The sequence below is a fragment of the Astatotilapia calliptera genome, chromosome 1 (assembly GCF_900246225.1).
Source record: "Astatotilapia calliptera chromosome 1, fAstCal1.2, whole genome shotgun sequence".
NCBI classification, from domain to species: Eukaryota; Metazoa; Chordata; class Actinopteri; order Cichliformes; family Cichlidae; genus Astatotilapia; species Astatotilapia calliptera.
Genome location: NC_039302.1, coordinates 41,021,548 through 41,041,116, shown reverse-complemented (window position 1 = coordinate 41,041,116; position 19,569 = coordinate 41,021,548). Strand labels below are relative to the sequence as shown.

The 19,569-nt window shown below is 40.6% G+C and overlaps 1 protein-coding gene and 1 pseudogene across 1 annotated transcript; both read left to right on the top strand.

Moving 5' to 3' along the window:
* Nucleotides 1–661: 661 nt before the first annotated feature.
* On the top strand, nt 662–3,043 carry LOC113028030 (uncharacterized). Its single transcript, XM_026177969.1, has 2 exons — nt 662–2,622; nt 2,810–3,043. The coding sequence occupies exon 1, from the start codon at nt 737–739 to the stop codon at nt 2,198–2,200; it is 1,464 nt and encodes a 487-aa protein (XP_026033754.1). The 5' UTR covers nt 662–736; the 3' UTR covers nt 2,201–2,622; nt 2,810–3,043.
* Nucleotides 3,044–6,836: 3,793 nt separating this feature from the next.
* Nucleotides 6,837–18,385, top strand: LOC113026920 (N-acetyllactosaminide alpha-1,3-galactosyltransferase-like; annotated as a pseudogene).
* Nucleotides 18,386–19,569: the final 1,184 nt, after the last annotated feature.

The window sequence follows — 19,569 nt, the reverse complement described above, 5'->3', positions numbered from 1 at the left end:
GGACGAACCACTCACAAGCGATCTGAAGTCACGGTGGGAGTCCTGGTTGTTGGATCTAAAAAATCTAGCAGATGTCAAAATTGACAGATGTTACGTGCCAAAAGATTTTCAAACAGTTCAGAAGTACGAGCTTCACCATTTCTCAGACGCAAGTGTTTCAGGGTATGGTGTTTGTACGTACCTGAGAGCTGTCAGTGAAGCAGGACAAGTCCACTGCGCTCTTGTCTTTGCCAAGTCCAGAGTAGCACCCACGAAGGTTACTACGGTGCCAAGATTGGAGCTGTCTGCAGCAGTTGTAGCAGTGCGGATTAGTCACATGCTCAAAGCAGAGTTGGAGCTAGAAGATGCTCAAGAATTCTTCTGGACAGATTCTCAAGTTGTCTTGGGATATATCAACAACGATGCGAGACGTTTCCATGTTTTCGTTGCAAATCGCATTCAGCGTATTAAGGAAAGCACTCAACCGATGCAATGGAAGTTTGTGGTATCAGATCTCAATCCAGCAGACCATGCCTCGCGCGGACTGAAGGCCAAAGACCTCATTACCTCCAACTGGTTTAGTGGTCCAAGTTTTCTTTGGCAAGAGAAACTTCCCCACGAAGAAGTCACGGTGGGGAAACTTGATGCAGAGGATCCAGAAGTACTCAAAGTTGTTGTACTCCATACAACTACAGAAACAAATTCTTTGGCAGAACGTTTTCTGAAATTCTCCAGTTGGTCAAGGTTGGTCAAAGCTATGGCAAGACTTCTCAGATTTGTGAAAGAGTTTAAGGGCTTGGAAAGGAGAAGCAATAAAGCCACTAACCTTGAAGAAAGGAAAGAAGCCGAGCTTAAAGTCATATCCATTGTACAAAGATCAATCTTCTGCAAGGAAATCAAGGCACTTCAAACGCGAAAGGATCTACCCAAGGACAGAACAAATAGACTCTATCGACTCGATCCCTTCCTGGATGAGAAGGGTGTTCTTAGAGTGGGAGGTAGATTAGAGCGTTCTACATTGCAGCCACACGTCAAGCACCCGGTCATCTTACCAAAGACTTGCCATATCGCAAAGTTACTGATTGATCACTATCATCAGCGGGTGAAACATCAAGGACGGGGCATGACGATAAATGAGCTGAGATCGAACGGAATATGGATACTAGGATGCAGTCAAGCAGTATCATCCTTTATCTACAACTGTATTAAGTGCAGGAAATTCAGACGTCGAGGAGAAGAGCAAAAGATGGCAAACCTACCAAGTGAGAGAATGGAGGCCACCCCTCCCTTCACGTATTGTGGGATGGATTGTTTCGGCCCATTCTACATTAAAGAAGGAAGAAAAGAACTGAAGCGTTACGGGCTTCTGTTTACCTGTCTATGCTCTCGTGCGGTGCACATAGAGCTACTTGATGATATGTCAACCGACGCTTTTCTAAACTCACTGCGTTCTTTCATCGCTTTGCGTGGGAATGTACGTCAGTTGCAATCAGATCAAGGCACCAATTTTGTTGGAGCCAGACGTGAGTTTCTGGAAGCAGTAAAGGAAATGGATCAGGAAAGTTTGAAACAGCTAGGCTGTGAGTTTGTGATGAATCCTCCCTCTGCCAGTCATATGGGTGGAGCCTGGGAAAGGCAAATTCGTACGATCCGAAGTGTATTGACAACCATTCTGGATCAGTCATCCAGATCATTGGACAGTTCATCTCTAAGAACCTATCTTTATGAAGTGATGGCGATAGTTAACAGCAGACCTATCACCCCACATTTACTCAACGATCCTACTGGACCTCAGCCACTTACACCTAATCTTCTGTTGACCATGAAGTCGTCAGTAATACTGCCACCACCAGGAGACTTTGTAAAGGAAGATTTGTATCTTCGCAAAAGATGGCGTAGAGTCCAGTACTTGGCCAATGAATTTTGGCACAGATGGAAGAAAGAGTACTTATTGAGCCTACAACAAAGACAAAAGTGGCACAAAACAAACAGAAATGCAAAGATCAATGACATAGTGATCGTACAAGATGACCAAGCATCAAGAAACGACTGGAAGTTGGCCAAAGTTGTTGCCATACACCCGAGTGAAGATGGATGTATACGCAAAGTACAACTGTTAATGAGTGACTCATTGTTAGATGACCATGGAAAGAGACTGAGTAAACCAGTTCTACTTGACAGACCTATACACAAGACTGTGACACTATTAGAAGCAGATTAGTTTACATTTCATAAGTTCATAGGTGGAAATCACAAGTGATTTGGTGGGAGTGTAGCTGCCGTCATAGGCAACTCTCGCATTTAAGTTCATTTTATTAGATATGCAAGGTTGAAACAATTAGTAGTTGAAATATTAAGAAATAAATCAATAGTAATTCATGTTTTGTTCATTGGATTTATATGTTTAAATGTGTTATTTTTACTAATTGTGCAATTAGATAGGAACCTTTTCTATAGTTCCGTCTGTTGTTGCTAAGAGGGTATTTTTGGCTGGCACACTCAGCAAGCTAATTGAGACGAGCCACGAGGTTTGCACGTCCACAGTAAGATAGTAAATAGTAAGATAAATAAAAGAGTGCCTTTTTTGGACCTCCCCACGATGTAAGGATTAAAGTTTTATTCCCTTTGAGTGAGGCCAATGAGGTAAATGTTTTCTTTTGTTTATTTTCGTTGTATGTAAATATGCTAGTGTTGCGTGATATTCTAGTGCAATTACCGCAGTGTGAGGTGTAATGTGTATTTTATTGATTGTTTTGTTGGAATGTTTCGCCACATATAATGCTTAGGGGCTTTATTAAGAATATTCATTTAAGTTTGTATTTCTTTTTAGTTCTGACGGCATTGTATCGGCTGTGGTTGGACATCATTACATGTTAAGGCATGTCGAAGAATCCTCCTGTCCGAAATAAATGTCAGTTAAAACACAAGGAACAAGTTGAGCTTTATTACGACTCGAGGGGAGTAACAAGCCCTATAATTATCTACTAGTCACAAACACACTGCAACAGTAAGACTTGTTGATTACACATAGATGATTTAACTACTTTTTTCTTCAGCGCTCCGAAAAGACACAGAGGCCAATAGTTTTAAATAGAGCACCACAAACAACAGGTATTCCTTTAGAAATAAACTTTTCTTGTGTTACTTCTAAAATCTACAGATTCTTAACTCTGCAACAGTTAGACAGAGGGGGTTACAGTTAGGCCTCCAACAGTCAGCAAAACAAGTCATAAAACAATAAAAGAGGCTCCCTTATCAAGAGCATCCCAGCACACATCCCAACTGTAGTTCCATTACAAACAGTTTCCTTTATCTTATCATGTCAGAGGCCAACTGAAACCAAGTCCACCTATATAAAAAACACCCCATCAGACACAGTATTTTCCTCAGCACTTCACAACTGCCGCAAGGTATAGCGTTTTAACTTTTTTTTTTTCGGATCCCAGACACACGGTAGTTAGCACACAGTTTGGACACGTAGAAAACATCGTTTGTTTGAAACACATCAGCAGAGAGGTAGAATTCATAGCTGTTCATAAGAGTTTAATTTAATCAAACCTCATTTTACGGATCTAAGTGGCTCCTCATCACTAGCCAATTCACCATTTTATTTAAATATCTGAATTTTCGGAATGAGGATCCAAGCGGGACACAGAGGATGCTAGTTTTAACACACCAGAATGCAAATATAAATAAAAGCCTGACTATCCTAAGAGCCTAGCTGCAGCGACACCTTTTTTTTCACACGGATTCCTGGATGTGCGTTCGAGCCGACTTTGCTACCCGCACAGAGCGTTTCTGCCAGTCGGGTGCTGCTTATACAGTAGAGAAAAGCAACAGTAAAGCGTGTTTCTCTGCTCCAAGAAATCCGAGGGCCTTTCACACAGTAAGCATGTCTGTTATACCCAGCGCATAAATGTCTCTGTGTTAGCGCTGATTATTCAAACCCTGTTTAAAATGTGACACATATGTTATCCAAAAACGTTTCCTCTAAATTTGCAAAGTTACTGATTTAAAAATTATATTTTTGAATTTTTAATTGCATGACAAACATACGATAGACTCTTGAGCATATTTATATAGCTAAATTCACAATGGTATAACCGTGCTAAATAAAAGAGGCCCAAGCACCAAAGCACTCTAATGCAAGCCTCTAAACTGTATGTTGATAAGTACATGAAGCGTACCTTTTCCTCTACAGCTGAAAACAGTCTGTATCCATACCTTGAGGATCTGCTGAATTGTTTTTAATGGCACTTTTTTTGCTGAACTGCAGATGATGATGAATTCCTCTTTATTGTAGAAACTGTCCCTAAGCTATTGTTGCTCATACTTACTGAGTTCCCTAGCTACTTCCTTACTATGTCAGTAAACTTTTTGAAAAGGAAGCTGTTGTAGATTTAAAGAAACATCTTAATTAAAGCAAAGGCAAAAAATTGGAATGAATTTTATGTGACTGTTCATATTAAAGCCAACAAGTGAAAATCCAAAAACGGCTCCAATCCTTTGCATTAATGATCTCCCTCTCTCTCTCTCTGTGTGTGTGTGTGTGTGTGTGTGTGTGTGTGTGTGTGTGTGTGTGTGTGTGTGTGTGTGTGTGTGTGTGTGTGTGTGTGTGTGTGTGTGTGCACCCAAACAACCCCTATTTCGACCAAAGGGAGGCTTTCTGGTTAATTAAAACATATTTCTGTTCTTTAAGGTTTGAGTGTCTACCAACTACTGAACTTCCTTGTTCAATAATTTCTTTAGCAGGAAAATGAGAGGGCTTCCCCCCATCTATGAGGTAAGAGTACTTGTTGTTTTTGTTGTTTAAACATAAATGAAAAGATATCTTTTTAATACACAGGATGAGGAATACATTGTTTAATTAACATGCTTTTTAATACACAGGGCAAGGTATTCTGAAATCTTCTGCTACCTGCTGCTGGTTATTGTTGGTTTTACTTCCTTATATTCAAGGTGTGCAACAAAGGCTATATTAGTGTAAGTGTATCTAATGAAGTTGCTCGTGATTGTACATAACAATCTTCCAAACAACTTATTTTTGCAGCATCAGATGTTTAAGGAGCACTACCGTAATGCCAAAACTCCCAATGACTAGTAAACTGGAAGAAAGACATAATATAAATTTGGATGACACACTTAATTTTGGGTAAGAAAATTGACTCACCATTTGTTAATTAAAATTATTTTCCTTTACATCTATTTAATAACATATTAATATAATAATAATAATAATAATAATAATAATAATAATATTGTTGTTGTTGTTGTTGTTGTTGTCGTTATTATTATTATTATTATTATTATTATTATTATTAACAACTTTTTTTTTAAAAACCTTAAAGAACAGTGATGACTACCAGTAAACACCCCTGGCAGTTCCTGTGTAACAAGCAGGAATTTGATACCGTGGTCATATTAACTGATTGTGCAAGATGCTAAACCACCTGTTACAAAAACATTAATCTCTTAATATTTACAATTAAATGCTACAAATTTAATAGACATGCATGAATTTTAATCAAAAGCTAGCTGGAAAATAACAATGGTCAGCTTATTTCAAGATATCCTTACTGTTATCCAACTTTAGTTATTATTAACACTTTAATAATATTGTTGTTATTGTTGTTGTCTTAGTTAAGAACAAAAATTGTTGTTATCAACCAATTTACACCAACATTAATGTTATGGAATTTTTACTGATTTATATGATTATGCTTCAAATGTTATGTTATACTTATGTTCACATATTTCACCAGACACAGCTTTCTGAAGAACCAGGAAACTGACCCGGTGACATTTACCGCAAGAGATCAGCACAGAAATACACATCCTCAGAAGTTGCCTCGCATTATCTTATTCTTTGAAATTGACTTGTAGCACACACACCTCGTGACATACACACACACACACACACACACAGCTTACACACAGACAGCATCGGGACCTGCGTAACAGGAAATGTGATTATATTTGCATATTGACGATGTAACCTATAAAAATAAACGAATACTGCAGCTCGGTGTGATTTACTCTCTGAGTTTCACCCGTGCCGCACGTTATCAGTATCAAGTGTCTCAGTGTTGTTTATTCACCTGACTGTTTGTTAACTGTAAATCTCTGACAATTAAAATCCAGCATTTTGTAATATACTTCAACCCTGGTGGCCACGGTAATTAGGAGAAAAAAGGTCAAAGACATAAGGCAAAGGACAGATTAAAGTCAGAATTCTGACTTTAATCTCAGAATTCTGACTTTTTTCTCTGATTTTAATCTCACAATTCTGAGAAAAAAGTCAGAATTCTGAGATTAAAGTCAGAATTCTTTTTTTTTTTCCCAGTGGCCCTAATCCTCTTCCGTAGAAAACAAATGCTAACCAAGAGAAGACAACCTCAAAATCTAATTTTCAACTGACATTTGGGAACTGTTTTAACATTTCTCTATGGCAGGGGTCCCCAATCCCAGTCCACGAGGGCCGGTGTCCCTGCAGGTTTTAGATGTGTCCTTGATCCATCACAGCTGATTGATAAATTACCTTCTCAACATGTCTTGAAGTTCTCCAGAGGCCTGGTAATGAACTAATCATGTGATTCAGGTGTGTTGACCCAGGGTGAGTTCTAAAACCTGCAGGGACACTGGCCCTTGTGGACTGGGATTGGTGACCCCTGCTCTATGGGGAGGGAGATGGCGAAAGCTGTGCTTCAGAGAGAGAACCATAAATTCTCTCATGACTCAATCCTGGGTTTCGGTACCGCTGTACATGATGCACGACAGAGCCGACCACATGTTCACACTTTTTGTTATTTGCTAATGCCTTTAGAGTGTGAGTATTTGAGTTGATTTTAGCAAATAGCATGAGCCTGGCTGTTTCCCCGGGGTCAGTATCCCCACCGTTACTGACGGGTGCAACCTTTTCGGTTGCGAGTGACAGGTGTTAATAAAGCGTTGCCTCTGACCACAATAACGGCACTCATTTATGGAGAATCTTCTTCTCCAAGTAACGATGGTAGATCTTTTGAGGCAACCTCACCTTTCAATCCGTCGCTAAGAGTATGTAAAAATGCTTCTCAGAATGCCTTCGCAGAGTGCCTAATCCAGAAATCCTCAGAGAAGTCTGCAACACTTTGTCTCCCCTGCTTCAAAGACATCAAAGAGTGGGCACTGGGATTTGAACCCTTATCGAAAACAGCCCAAAACTTGGTTTGGAAATTAAAAAAGGTAATTTCAGAATTTTCTTTCAACACAGCCTGGGCCTGCTTCAGAGCCTGACCGCAGAGTAGCTGGACAAAATAAGCTGTTTTTGATTCGTATGTTCTGGGTTGTTGCCAAAACACGAGTGAACACTGAGTGAGAGAGCTGGTGGTCTTTTCTAACTTACCCGAAAACAGTTCAGGCGTTGGCAGGAATCTCTCTGGTGTCTCCTGGAAGTGAAATGGCTAGCGCTTCTGGGGCATCTGTCAATTTACTTTTGAACCCCTGAAATGAGAGGATTGTGTTAAAAAATGCTTCAGTTCAAAAAAAATAAATCACTCGCTCTTCCACTTTACTCAGAAATAAACTGTTTTATGTATTCTTGTTAAAAACACCTCCATCTTTTTCTCTGTCTCTAATTAAGGTACCTGGATGCCTACCTCAAGACTTTCCTCACCTCAGCAGAACAACATTTTATGTTGGGATTACCACTGATTACCACTTATGTGTTCACAGATTCACCAGAAAAAGTACCAAACATCACACTTGCTTCTGAGCGAAACATAAAGGTTATTTAAGTGGAAAAGCATGCCAGGCGGCAAGACATCTCTATGATGCGAATCAGAACAATATCAGAAACAATAGGATCAGAGATTCGTCACAAATTTCATTGTCTTCTGTTTTGATGTGGATCAGGAGTTTAAGGGCAGATTTGGGTCTGAGGCACTGGGTGATTCTGTGGCATTGCTCCACACCCAAATCTAAAGCCTTCATGGAAACTGGAGATTTCTACTACCATGTGTGGATCAGGGAAATTATTTTACTGCTATTGTTAATAATCAGCATCATTACCATTGCATTAATAATATAATATATAGCATTGATATTGCATTCAGATGTTTAAACAGTGTGTGTGTCTTTCAGAAAGACTAAGTTGCAGGCTGACAGGAAGTTGCAGGCTTGCAGAGCATGCTTCTGCAGAAGTGAAACCGAAAGCAGAGTCTAAGTGCAGGTTATTCTGAGGAGCTGGTTAGACGAGGCTATTTGAATAACTAGGTTATTCAAATAGCAATAAAAAATAATACAATTTGAATAACTAGGTTATTCAAATTGTCTTTTATGCTTTTATGTTCTTTTATTAAGCTTTTAGTAGAGGTTCTTGATTATAACATTTATTCAACATAGTACATATAGTTTCAGTTAGGTTATTACACATAAGGATGAGCCTTTGTTCTGGTGAAAGGTCAGAAGTGCAACGGGTGAAATGAGAGAGCATATAAGGTCGACACATACACACACACACACACACACACATACACAGTAGATAGATGCATTTATAGGTGAGAGGTTAGTCATGTTTGTCTCTGCAAAAGAGGAACAGTTTCTTGTTGTCTCTGCAAAAAGAGGAACAGTTTCTTGCAGAAGTGTCTGCGGTTTTGGAGAAGCGCTAGTCAAAAAGGTTGACAATGTTCTTTTTAAACTGTGTTAAAAGTCATTGTGGTTTTGATTTGACGTATGCATGTATTCTGTTTGGTGACGCATGAAGGGCCGTCATTAAATTCAAACCCTGATGGTATAAAATATCTACTTATGCTTTGGTTAATCGGAGATCAGTGCTGTCTGTGAACAGGCACTGGTTTTCCCACGCGTGTATTTCATTAAAATCAATTGTTTGACCAAGCTCTTCTGGACCATGGTTGTTTGTACTCTCCTTCCTCAGTATTTGAACCCTAACATTTGGGGGCTTCGTCCGGTTGTTAAGGAGGGAGAGTGAGTTGGAGGCTTGGACGGAGAAATCCGGGGTCCGAGGTGGTCAGACGGGCAGGCACGAGTGCCAGTGGTCGAAGTGAGTGGGCATAAGCCGGCTTATCCAAAGGTAAGGCACTACCTGTTGAATTATTTCCAAAGTGTGACAAATTGGACATTACAAATAAAAGTCTACTCCCTGAAATTACTGGTGAATGTCTGTTTTGATTTTGGTGAAAATCTCATGATAGTAATGAGGATTTAAAGCAGTTGGACTGCTAAAAAGGATTTAATGCGGTTGGACCGCTAATGAGGATTTAATACGGTTGGACCGTGTAAAGCAGTTGGACTGCTGAGTGAATTTAGTATATTTGGGAATTTGGTTATTTTTTGGGGTTGGAGCCCCTATTGGTTATAAGGTTGGACCTGCTACACTCTAACACTTTTTTGGGTGTTTTACTGTTGTTCCAAAGTATTATAAATTATTGAAGAACGCCAGTTGGACTGGTGGGAAGCGCATAGCCTGGAGTTTACGCTCCCTCCTTGTCGTGGACGTGCGACATTGACCTCTCGGCGAAGAGGATTAGTTCAGTGTGGCTTAACTGTGGGGTACAGGGCATCCTGGAATAAGCTAGTGGTTGGACTACTTTACCGTTTGGAACGGTAATCTGCGCTTTTTTGGGCAGCAAAGGTTGGACCTTGGGTGTTGGACACTCTTAAATTGAGTTAGGGATTTTAGAGATGAGGCCAGAAACTGTTGGACAGATACTGGTTAATTGATCACAAAAAAGTTGGACTTTATCAGTTGGACCGTTAACTTAAATTTGTCGAAATTGGTTAGGCGCTAAAGCTGTTGGGCCTGACAGTGGTTGTAAATATAAGACGTCTTTGTAATATAAAATAAGAGAGTTTGGTGTGAGAGGAGGCTGTGTGTCGAGTCAGCAATGCACTGACTGCCTGCTGATATTTTTAGACAGTGTGTGTGAAGATGCAAATTAGTAAGTAGTGAAATGCTTAAAACCACCGTTGGTTTTACAAATACTGCTGCAAACATTGTTGAATGTGTGTTTAAGACGCTGTTTATGTTTATTAGAGGGCTCTAAATAAAGTTTTGAGTTGCCGTAGTGGATGTATAGTAATTGACTGAGTTTGGATGTAGATATATAAATATATTCAGTGCATTGTAGATACTTAAGACTAACATATCACTTTCAGTAGTAACCTCTCTCCAGCAATAATTGCTGGTGTGTTTTATTTTTTCAATTTCTTGTGTGTGCTGAGAGAATTAATAGAGGTTTCAATTGTTTTTGGGTTTTTTTGTTTTTTGACTTGCTCTTTCTGATTATGAAAAGCATGTCTAAAATGTTCTTAGGAAAGCGTATTTTGAGTTATATTCCTCAACTCCTGCCACAGTTTAAGTGTGTGAATGCTGTGAGTAGTAGGTTTTGAGTGATTGGGTGTGATTTGTACAAAATAATAAATACGTAATATTAACAAAAGTTGATAGTAGAGTGAGTGCAGAAGTAGAAGTGTGAGAGAAAAGACGGTGATGTGAATGCTGACAAATGCAAAGAGTTTAGTCTATTTAAAAGGCAGTGTGTGTGAGAGGAGTATGAAATGATTGTGTGAATGATGCTACATTTTAGATCAAAAGTTAGTAGAATTACAGAGGGTTTGTAGATTGTAAATACAAAACAAAAAGAGTTTGATTAGACTGTAGAAACAGGAAATATGGCTCTGAGTGCTGTGTGAGTAACAGGAAGCGTTTGTGTGACAGGAACTGTGCATGCCCATAAAAGGAGACTCACTGTCACAAGTGAGCACCCAGAGGGAAATAGACTCTAGCCAGACGAAGCAAATGGAGGTTTTAAGAAAAGAAATGAAAAGGATATTAATTTTATGCTTTAGTGTGTTAATACAGGTTACAAATAAATAAAGGTGGACTTTTCTCAACCTGGAATTTTAAGAGGCAAAACCATAGATTAACAGAATTGGGAAAAACAGGCCAGATTTTGGCTTAAAATTTTACAGCTTGACCTCCCACTTGGCCCCCATCCTGAGAAGAAGCTCAAAGGTCAGTTAATCTCCTGATGAAGACCGACAGAACATCGTGGACTTGAAGAATTAACAGCAGGCAGAAGGCAGTGCAACTGAAACCACACTGACGACACCAGCAGCAGCATGTAAGAAAAGCACACGATGCAACATGTACTGTAAATTACAGGCTGGACAGTTGAACAGTGGGATAATGAGCTGTGGGAAAGCACTGGACACTGATTTTCAGATCTGCCATGCTTGGAGTAATCTTGAAAGAGACGACTGAAAGGATGAGCAGAGAAGAAGAAACCAAGTGATGAAGCATGCACGGTGGACTGCAGGCTGGTAAGAACAGTGTGACATAACTGTTTAAAGGCACTGAATGTGATATTTTACCAGGCTGGGACCTAATCTAAAAGGAAAATACTGAAAAGAAACAGAGAAGAAACAGACTGTCTTTGCTGGAGATTTCAAGACAACAAAGGACACTGTGAGAAGAGCACAGGGGCCAGTGGGAAGGTGAAGTCCAGAGGAGTTCGAGTGACTGGAGGGTATAATTGGGTTGAAATTGAAGCCTGAACTCATGGATGGTTTAGAGATGTCCACCAGAGAAAACTAAAGAGGTAAACAAAAATAGAAAACACACATACACAAATTGTTACATGTGAAATTATTTTTGGAAAGAATCAGAAGGGAGATGGTTCGAATTAAGAAATTAGTGAAAAGATGCATGGATTAAACCTGATTATAACATACAGAGGCAATGAAGAAAGCAGCTTACACTCACTGAATATTAACATACATAGAAACCGCAATGAAGACATGCTTACACTTATACACATGACATAAGTTGGTATTTCTGACCAGAGAGAGAGAAACGGGTAGTTTAAGTACTCATGATAATAATGAAAATGTCTTAGTTGTGTTATATTCAGGGGCGAAGTAGACCTGGACCAATTCTCCACATGCAGCGGTCGGAAGAAACTTATAGGTTAACATGACTGGACATGTTAAGGCAAGTTTCTGGTTGAATTGTTTACAGCGCCATGTGTCGCTGAACCTAACAAGCAAACTCCGACCTATGTCTGAGGACCAGGAATGCTGTTATTTAAGGTGGGAACTTAAAATTTGGTTTATCAAATTTTGGGAAAGAGAAAACTGACGGCTTAAGTGGAGAATTGTGAAGGAGTCTGAAACACTGCAAAAGCAACATATGCAAAATCACATACACAAGCAGAAAACGCATTAACCTTACAAGGACAAGCTCATGAAGATTAATGCATAGACATTGATAAACCTGGCTAAGAACACAAACATACGCAATGAAAATCAGCTCGCTATTTGTATGAGTGATAGAATGGTGTGAATGTTTAATAAAATACACTCAGGGCTTGAAGTTGAGGAATAACTCAAAAGAAGCTATATGACAGAGGGAGTGAGTTATGGAAAAAAAGAAAAGTGATTAAAGTAGTTTTAAAAGAGTGATTTAGGAGTGCCCTCGTACTGAGTGATCAAAACCAGTGATCACTGTAGAAAGAAATAAAATAATTTAACAAGGTGGTAATGTTTGAACATGTATTTGTCTTGTCACAGCAACTTATTGAGAGATGACTCCGTATGCAAATTAGCTGGAGTGAGTGGTGACGAAGAGGCTTCGTGTGTGTGTGTGTGTGTCTCTTTCAGGAGAGGAAGCATAGCAGACTGTGCAGAAGTGCAGATTTGGATAGGAAATTTATAGTTTAGTGTTGATATGTTGTCATAATGGGGTTATATCTTATGCTGAATCTAAGTATGTTAAAGTGCATAAAGGGGGCGATGGTTGTGTGCAAATTGTGTGGTTGTAACAAGACTTTCGGTGTATTGAATGGTAAATGGTAAATGGCCTGTATTTGTATAGCGCTTTTCTAGTCCCTAAGGACCCCAAAGCGCTTTACACAACCTGTCATCCACCCATTCACACACACATTCACACACTGGTGATGGCAAGCTACATTGTAGCCACAGCCACCCTGGGGCGCACTGACAGAGGCGAGGCTGCCGGACACTGGCGCCACCGGGCCCTCTGACCACCACCAGTAGGCAACGGGTGAAGTGTCTTGCCCAAGGACACAACGACCGAGACTGTCCAAGCCGGGGCTCAAACCGGCAACCTTCCGATTACAAGGCGAACTCCCAACTCTTGAGCCACGATCGCCCCTATTGAGGAGGTGAAATTATGTGAGTTGACCTGGAAGGGTGGCAAAACTTTTGTGTGCTTAAGATTTTTGAGGTTGTTGTGGTGATGGGTTGATTCTGTCAGTGAGGTTCGGGTTGTTTTTGTTTTTTGTTTTTAATAGAGGGAGTTTTAGTAAACATGGACATGTGGGGGCCCATTATTTTTGTAACAGTGCACTTAGAGAAAACCTGTCAGGTGATTTCGTTTTGTGTTTTGATGAGCTAATAATCAGCTCTTTTTCTCATGTTTGTTCTAAGCAGGCCTGGAACAGTGAATAACAGCGCTGACAAATTCTCGGGAAGAGCAAATATAAGGTGGGCTTTCCAGATTACAACTGGCTGAGGAGAAAGCTACCTGTGGGGACTGATGAGGTCGTAAGTCCCTGTCTAAAAGGATTGTAGCGATTCGATCCAGTCCAAAAGCATGAAGAACTATTTTCCTATGGAAATAGAACAAATAAATGAGCTCATTTTGCTGAGGGTGGAGAATCTGATTACTTGCGCGGGAGGCTCCACTATTAGCAAAAATATGGTGTGAATGCATGTGAGTGAATGTGTGTGACTGGATGAAGGTGGGGACGAATAAATGTGGACAAACAATTTGCCAGAAAGAGAAGGGTATACTTTGCTTTGCTTTGCTTTTCCCATAAGCAGGAGGAGTGGAAGGCTTAATTCTTGGGTTGCTGATGTTTGCTTTGAGAAAATTTCTGTTTTATTGATTGGGGTTAGATTATGGTATTATAGTATATTGTTGGGAGAATGCCAAATGCTAAAGGGGAAACATTTTTTGATAGAACTCATGTTACCATTAACTGAAGAAACACATGACTGATAACTGTTTTGTTTTAAGTTTATTTTTATGACATAGATTGGATCATGAGTGGGGAAAACTGAGCATGTTTAGTTTTGACACATGAAATGTGTCAAAAAAGGGGGAATTTGTGAAACTGAAGCAGAGATTGTTATTTTTATGCCAAGGTTAAAGGATTAAAGTAAACTGAATTCTGTTTAGAAGATACAATGCCGGTGTTTTTAAAGCTGTATACAAATCTTAGAGGGAAATTGTGGGACACTTTGACAAAAAGATATGCTTTGGGGAAAACTAGTGAAAGTTGTAGGAGTAGAAAATGTTTGAGTTCTTTTTGATTTCTAGAAGAAGTGGTTATAATGTAGGCTTACACATACAGATATTACAGATTTATTTTTAGGATAGAGGGGAGAGCTTATACGTAGAAATGATTTTTTAATACATATTGCATTTTGTGCCTTTAAAGGAGTTGTGGCTCAATTCGTCTCTTGAGTGTCACGAGCCTTTGGCTAGCGCTATGATTAGCCAATATACTGTGAGGATGATATGAGTTATTGAAGGATTGCACACGCTTACAGACACATAGAGTCCATAAACACACATGACAGTATTGATTCCAGGCAAAAGGCCTCAAATTCATTTCGCGTTTAACTGAACTTGAGCTGGCCCTGTAACAAGTGACAGAAAAGAGGAACTGAATAGGAGTTTCTTGCTTTAAAGAAGGACCAAAGGAAGGAAAGCATATATTTTGGTTAAGTCTGATAAACTAGAATTAGAAGGTATTGTTACATTAAAAGGTCCAAAATGAAATAAAAAGGCTATATCAAAAACAGGTTATAACATAGGAAATGTGAGTGTTAAAATGAAGTTGGTGTTAACACACAGGAGTTGTTTTTAGGCAGCGTTTAGCTATGATAAAATGTATGCATGAGTAATTGCTTATATGCTTAAACTTAATTGATTAAAATGGTTGTTCTCTCTTGGATCTTTTAGTAGAATAGGCGCTTATAATGATTCTCTTGTGATCTATTGTGAAAGTTGACTTGCAGTAGCAAGAGTTCTGTGTACAGGATGTTGATGATCAGATAAGGGAGAATAGAGCGAGCGACAGGAAACGTAGGCAGGGACGTGAAAGCAGCGTTTTAAGAGTTTTAAAATGATGAGTAATGTTGAGGAATATATATAAATACAAGTCAATAAGTGAAGAACATAATTAGGATCATGCTCTTGATTAAAGAGTCCCAAACATGATAAGTTAGGGAGGCATAGGAAAAGGTGTTTTGTTTCCTTTTTAGCAAAAGAGGGTCAAGAGAGGGAGTGTGGATCAGGGAAATTATTTTACTGCTATTGTTAATAATCAGCATCATTACCATTGCATTAATAATATAATATATAGCATTGATATTGCATTCAGATGTTTAAACAGTGTGTGTGTCTTTCAGAAAGACTAAGTTCCAGGCTGACAGGAAGTTGCAGGCTTGCAGAGTGTGCTTTTGCAGAAGTGAACCCGAAAGCAGGGTCTAAGTGCAGGTTATTCTGAGGACTGGTTGGTTGAGGCTGGTTAGACGAGGCTATTTGAATAACTAGGTTATTCAAATTGTCTTTTATACTTTTATGTTCTTTTATTAAGTTTTTAGTAGAGGTTCTGCTCTTTTTCTCATGTTTGTTCTAAGCAGGCCTGGAACAGTGAATAACAGCGCTGACAAATTCTCGGGAAGAGCAAATATAAGGTGGGCTTTCCAGATTACAACTGGCTGAGGAGAAAGCTACCTGTGGGGACCTGATCAGGTCGTAAGTCCCTGTCTAAAAGGATTGTAGCGATTCGATCCAGTTCAAAAGCATGAAGAACTATTTTCCTATGGACAAACCCTGGTTTACTCCTAAACTCAAAAAGCTGTGGCTGGAAAAGAGAAAGGCGTTCAGAAGCGGAGACAGGGACTGCTACAGAGAGGCCAAGTACAGGTTCACTAAAGAAGTGGACGTTGCTAAACACCAGCACTCTGAGAAGATGCAGCAGCAGATCTCAAAGAATGACTCGGCCTCTGTGTGTAAAGGTTTTAGGAATATCACCAACTACAAGCCTAAAACCCCCCACTCCACTGATGACTTGCTCTTGGCCAACACCCTCAACGACTTTTACTGCCGTTTTGACGAGTCATCAGGCAGCCTTCACACCTCCAACGGCCCCAACAATAGAGACACTTTGGACACTCATTCCCCCACCTCTCCCCCCTCCATAGAGCCATCACCACCTTCAAACACTTCACCTACAACACCCCCCTCCTCACCCCACACAAAAGAGGATTTCACACCACCTCCTCCCACCACAACTCTTCATATTCATGAAGCAGGTGTGAGGAAGCAGTTTAAGAGTCTGAATGCTCGAAAAGCTCCCGGCCCAGACGGTGTGTCTCCTGCCACCCTCAGACACTGTGCAAACGAGCTGGCCCCAGTGTTTTCTGGTATTTTCAACTCCTCACTGCAGGCATGTCATGTGCCTGCCTTCTTCAAGTCCTCTACCATAATCCCTGTCCCCAAGAAACCTAGGATCACTGGACTAAATGACTACAGACCCATGGCTCTGACATCTGTGGTCATGAAGTCATTTGAGCGGCTGGTTCTCTCCTATCTCAAGACCCTCACGGCCCCCCTCCTGGACCCCCTGCAGTTTGCATACAGAGACAACAGGTCTGTAGATGACGCCATCAATATGGCCCTACACTTCATCCTGCAGCATCTGGACTCCCCAGGAACTTACGCCAGGATCCTGTTTGTGGACTTCAGCTCTGCCTTCAACACCATCCTTCCAGACCATCTCCAAGGCAAGCTTTCCCAGATGAATGTGCCTGATCCCATCTGCCGGTGGATCACTGACTTCCTGACGGACAGGAAGCAGCATGTGAGGCTGGGAAAGAATGTCTCGGACTCCCGGACCATTAGCACCGGCTCCTCTCAGGGCTGTGTTCTTTCACCCCTGCTCTTCTCCCTGTATACTAACTGCTGCACCTCCAACCACCAGTCTGTCAAGCTAATCAAGTTTGCAGATGACACCACCGTTATTGGACTCATCTCGGACGGGGATGAGTCTGCCTACAGGAGGGAGGTTGAACGTCTGATGTCCTGGTGCAGCCACAACAACCTGGTGCTGAATGCCCAGAAGACAGTGGAGATTATTGTGGACTTCAGGAAGCACACAGCTCCACTCCCCCCCATCATCCTGACTGACACCCCCATCACCTCTGTGGACTCATTCCGCTTCCTGGGTACCACCATCACCCAGGACCTGAAGTGGGAGCCCACCATCACCTCCGTCATTAAGAAAGCCCAGCAAAGGATGTACTTCCTGAGGCAGCTGAAGAAATTCAACCTGCCAACACGGACGATGATGCAATTCTACACAGCAATCATCGAGTCCATCCTCACCTCCTCCATCACCGTGTGGTACGCTGGAGCCACTATCAGGGACAAACAGAGACTGCAGCGTGTTGTGCGCTCTGCTGAGAAGGTGATTGGCTGCAGACTCCCATCTCTGCAGGACCTGTACACCTCCAGGACACTGGGGCATGCAGCTCGGATCTCAGCTGACCCTTCTCACCCTGGACACAGTCTGTTTGACCTGCTCCCCTCAGGCAGGAGGCTCCGGTCCATTCGCACCAGAACCTCTCGCCATAAGAACAGTTTCTTCCCCTCTGCTGTTGGACACATGAACAATAACCGTATGACTGTTCCCACCACTAACACATGACCCTACGCTGTGTTCACTGCATCATTCCATGTTTGACACTGATCACCACCTGCACTCATGTATATATCATGTATATATCTATCTACTTAGCACTTTTAATTCTTATTCTTATTCTTATTTTTATTTTCATGTTTATTTAAGCGTAATTTATGACAGTATGTTTGCACTGAAGCACGGCAGCAATTTCCTAATGTTGTAAACCTGCTCAACATTTGGCAATAAAACCCATTCAGATTCTGATTCTGATTCTTATTCTGGTTAATTGGAGATCAGCGCTGTCTGTGAACAGGCGCTGGTCTTCCCACGTGTGTATTTCATTAAAATCAATTGTTTGACCAAGCTCTTCTGGACCATGGTTGTTTGTACTCTCCTTCCTCAATATTTGAACCCTGACACATGCTGCTATCTTTGGAGGACTGTGGCAAAATGTAAAGCATTTGGTAGATGCCTGTTATCTGGGTATTATGGAGGATAAAATAAATAATGTGGAAGCTCTGTGGCATGATGAGAGCCATCTAAACAAGTACTTTTGGATTCATAAACCAAGCAGGCTGCTGTCTCCAGAGTACTGCTGGGACCAGAGCATTTGGGACAAGCGTGATATACTTGTCACCCGCCTAGTGTGGGCACCAAAACATTATGACACACTTCGTAGTGGGTAGACTGGACAGGAAATTAAAATTAGAATCTTTTTGTGACAGAAGTGCAAGCTTGTTGTTGATTTTATATTGGTTTCTTTTTATGTTTATTGGTTTACACATTCACCAAGCAGTGCACCAAAGGACAGCCACCTCGTCCCCCTCTCCTCCACCACCAAGCAAACGGCCTGTGTTTCTGATGGTAGCTTTGAGTGTTTCTATGTGAAAACCTTAGACAAACTTTTCTTAATGAGCATAAATCAATGTGTGTGCTTTTGTTTTTTTAATGGTATATGAGCCCTTTGGAGTGAGAAGCCATTTTCTGTTGAAACCTGTTGGAATTGGTATTTTTTATATTATCATTTGTGCTAAGATATATAGCTATAGAATCGTTGCCTTTATGTGTCCTAATATGGCTATCATTATGAAGAAAGAGCCAGACAGTCAGAGGATTTATTTTCAACCTTCTAACATTTCCAGTATCTGTGTCTGTGCTGACAAAATGTGCTTTCTTTATTTAGAATGCAGCTTAGTGCAGAGATTAGCTATGTTACACATTTGGAAAGTACCATGTTCTGTTCTTTTAAGGTGCAAGACTTCACACCTTTAACTGTTCATTTGAGATATGACCTATTGCAAGTTCCTGTTTTTATAGGTTAGCAAGACGCTTACTTCTGCTTTGACCATACCTCATACACACAAGTTAAGTTCATTGAAAGATGGTATGTCTATGTATGGTATGGCTGAAAACACACAGACACACATGCACACCCACACACAGAGAATACAGACATTGATGTTGCTCAGATATGCCTGCTTAAGACTGTCACGTGTATTTGTAATTGCATATTCATGTATGTGACAATAAAAATGGCAGTGACAAGGGAGTCAGTCAAAGTTGGCCGAGTTCAGATGAAGGAATCTTTTCCTCAACTTTGGCTAGACTGGCACCACAAAACACTGTGCAGGTGATGGTCTTGTGTTCCAGCGGGGTTTGTGCCTAGATAAACCCAACAAAACCCATTTTATCTTATTTTCCACAGTAGGAATTTAGGCAAGCAAATTTTCTTTTGTTTGACTTTCATTTTGACTTGGCAACATTAGGGACCTTTAGAGATCTTTTGTTCGTTATTTTGGCATAGCTCAGTGCTGAAGTCAATAAACAGCTGTATAGCAGTTGCTCAGAATTTTGTCTCTTTTATTGGATG

Coding starts and splice junctions, on each gene's coding strand:
- LOC113028030 (XM_026177969.1), top strand. CDS start 737: ATGGCAAGACTTCTCAGATTTGTGAAAGAGTTTAAGGGCTTGGAAAGG.